Raw genomic sequence first — 2,453 nt, 5'->3', positions numbered from 1 at the left:
GGTGTCCTCTGCAACTCAAATATGACAGTTATGTGTCTCCATTGGTTTATAAGCGTTTGCATAGCCTCTTCTGTTGCTGCCTTAAAGATCCGCCAATTATGGCACTACATAATTTACATGATTCAAACGGAAAATATATAAGTGAAGTCTTGATCTTATCCCATGGTATCCTCCAAATCAGGAGGGTATCAATCTGTGGAGCATCCTCATCATCGCCTCCATTATGATTGTTTGAGTATCAACCTTTTAGTGGTCATCTCGTTAGATTCTGCTAATTTTCTTTTGCATCAGCAGTGGCCTTTTGTCGACGCTGTTTTCCTTATGCTGACCTGGGTGGACAAACGCAATCTCCTTCTTGCGGCATCCCTACATGGCTTCCATGGTAGATAGAACTACCATTGAAGATGGGAGATTCTGTGGGATGATTTTTGACCTCTTCCTGGTCTTCAAATCCCTTCTGCACAATGAATCCTTTCAAAACATCTAAACCACTAAAAGAAAGTCTGCTCTATTGGAACTTGGCCAAAGGATTGCTGATTAAAAAAGATTTGGAAGATACTTCTGTCTCTAGTTTCTAGAAGCTGCGCTTGATAGTATTCCTTAGCATTATTTACGAAGTTCAGGGGGTAGAGTATTATAGAGGTGGAGGTATTATTAGTGTATGTGTGGAGGCAGATTACTACAAATAAGGTGCATGTCTATCCCCACTTGTAAGTATTGAGCTTTGTAAAATATATGCAGTATGATGAGGCACTTTGAGAGAGAACAAGTAGCTAATCAATTAATACAGGTAGCTTATTTGCGACGGCGCAGAAACTATTGAAATGATTGATTCATATGGCTGATCCATAGGAAATCTAATGATAATGTCATTATGGAGAAACTAATCATCAGAAGGATATTGCATCATATAGACGATCCATAATATAAACACTAAGAAGAGAAGAAAGACAACAGGAAGCAATCCTCTTAGGCTTACCTATAATTCTTTAACCGATTAACCTCCTCAATCTTCTTAATACTATTTATAATGGCCGATTTATTGCAAGCAGGCGTCTCATTATATGTCTACCTCCAATAGGCCCTCTAGCAGATCAGCAAGAATCTGCAATGCCGTGAAGCAAGAATAAAACTGAGCTTGGCCAATTGTGCCTCCCAAGAACCAAAGGTGAATATCTAGGCATTATCCAAGGCATCAGCATTATCCGTCCATAGAGTGATATCACTACTAGGTACCATCATTTATGATGAGTCGGTTTGAAAGCCCCTTTGATCTTGCCCTTACAGTCAATACCCCAAGAATCATCAACCTGGTTGTATATGGATTCTCTGAAGAGCTCTTTGACAGAATTGCGCAGGTTCCTGTAGAAACCAGTTATAAAGACTATGGCGTCTACAGGGAAGATGGAGTGAGTATAGATCGGTTTGGGTTTGGGTGAGCGAATCACCTTGACTGGGTGATCTGATCACTTGACTCACCCAGCTCACCCCGTTAAAGCGGCAGAGTCCGAGTGAGGAAGGAGAGAACTGCTCACAGATTCTTGAACGATATTCTGACCTACCTAGGTAGAGCGGTTTCGGAACCCAATTCAAATAATCCTAGCTAATTCAGTGTCTAGGTACGCATACCTAACCTTATTTGGAGGGAAGAGTTTGCCAGGTAACCAGCTCAGTTAATTGCCACTTTGGAAGTGCTGTCTACTCTGTATTATTATTTGAATAAGAATTGCATGCAGTGCACTGACTGCCTCATGGCCTGTGCCAAATTCCAGTTCAAAAGTAAGAAAAATGTCGTATTTATTCCATTAGTTAAAGCAAGTGTGAGAGCGCTTTACAAAGTAGATCGAATGATAGAGAGATCGATCCTACGCCTTGTATAATCCATGGCAGGCTTCGCGCTTTGCGCTGAGTGGGGACAGGTCTCCATACATCTTACGTCTGCAAATGATGGCAGTATATCCCAGGGGTTCATTGGGCTGCATCAAGTCCTGAATCACAATTTTACCTGGAGTTCGTCAAAAATACTCCCTACAAAAAGTAATCCTAAATAGGTGTGAATGTCTTGGCGTTTGCACTGCCTCCCTTCGCCTGGCGTATTCAAACGCAGTACGGAGTAACTCAGGGTGACGCCGGAAAGGACACGGAGGGCCGTGGCTTTTGTGTCGATTTTCGTGGCCTTTCCGGCCTGATGTTGCCGCTTTACGGTGACACCCATGATGGTTTTCAACTTTTCCAATATTGGCTAGAGCAATATATACCCTTGTTCATAGCGCCTGAGAAGTATGTACAGGCATCAGTCGGCGCTTCCATCGTGAGTCTCATCTGTTTAAGCAGGTATATAACCAGGCATATGGGAGTCTGGTAACGATTTCAAGAGTACGTTTCTACTTCAACTTCCAATCATTGTGGACCTCATAGTTTGCCATCTAATCCCATTTTCCAACTGTACTTTG

The 2,453-nt window shown here is 42.3% G+C and overlaps 2 protein-coding genes across 2 annotated transcripts; one reads left to right on the top strand and one right to left on the bottom strand.

The window, feature by feature from the left end:
- Nucleotides 1-1,305: 1,305 nt before the first annotated feature.
- Nucleotides 1,306-1,599, bottom strand: T310_7778 (uncharacterized protein; the record flags this gene model as incomplete). Its single annotated transcript, XM_013469435.1, has 1 exon — nucleotides 1,306-1,599. A coding segment is annotated over one exon (294 nt), but the record flags the coding sequence as incomplete, so codon positions are not given.
- Nucleotides 1,600-2,047: 448 nt separating this feature from the next.
- On the top strand, nucleotides 2,048-2,365 carry T310_7777 (uncharacterized protein; the record flags this gene model as incomplete). The annotated part of the gene is made up of 1 exon (XM_013469434.1): nucleotides 2,048-2,365. A coding segment is annotated over one exon (318 nt), but the record flags the coding sequence as incomplete, so codon positions are not given.
- Between the last annotated feature and the right edge of the window lie 88 nt (nucleotides 2,366-2,453).

Source organism: Rasamsonia emersonii (genome assembly GCF_000968595.1).
Source record: "Rasamsonia emersonii CBS 393.64 chromosome Unknown ctg1118621760587, whole genome shotgun sequence".
Lineage (NCBI taxonomy): Eukaryota > Fungi > Ascomycota > Eurotiomycetes > Eurotiales > Trichocomaceae > Rasamsonia > Rasamsonia emersonii.
Note: the sequence above shows the minus strand (reverse complement) of the source record. Positions and strands in the feature narration are given on the sequence as shown.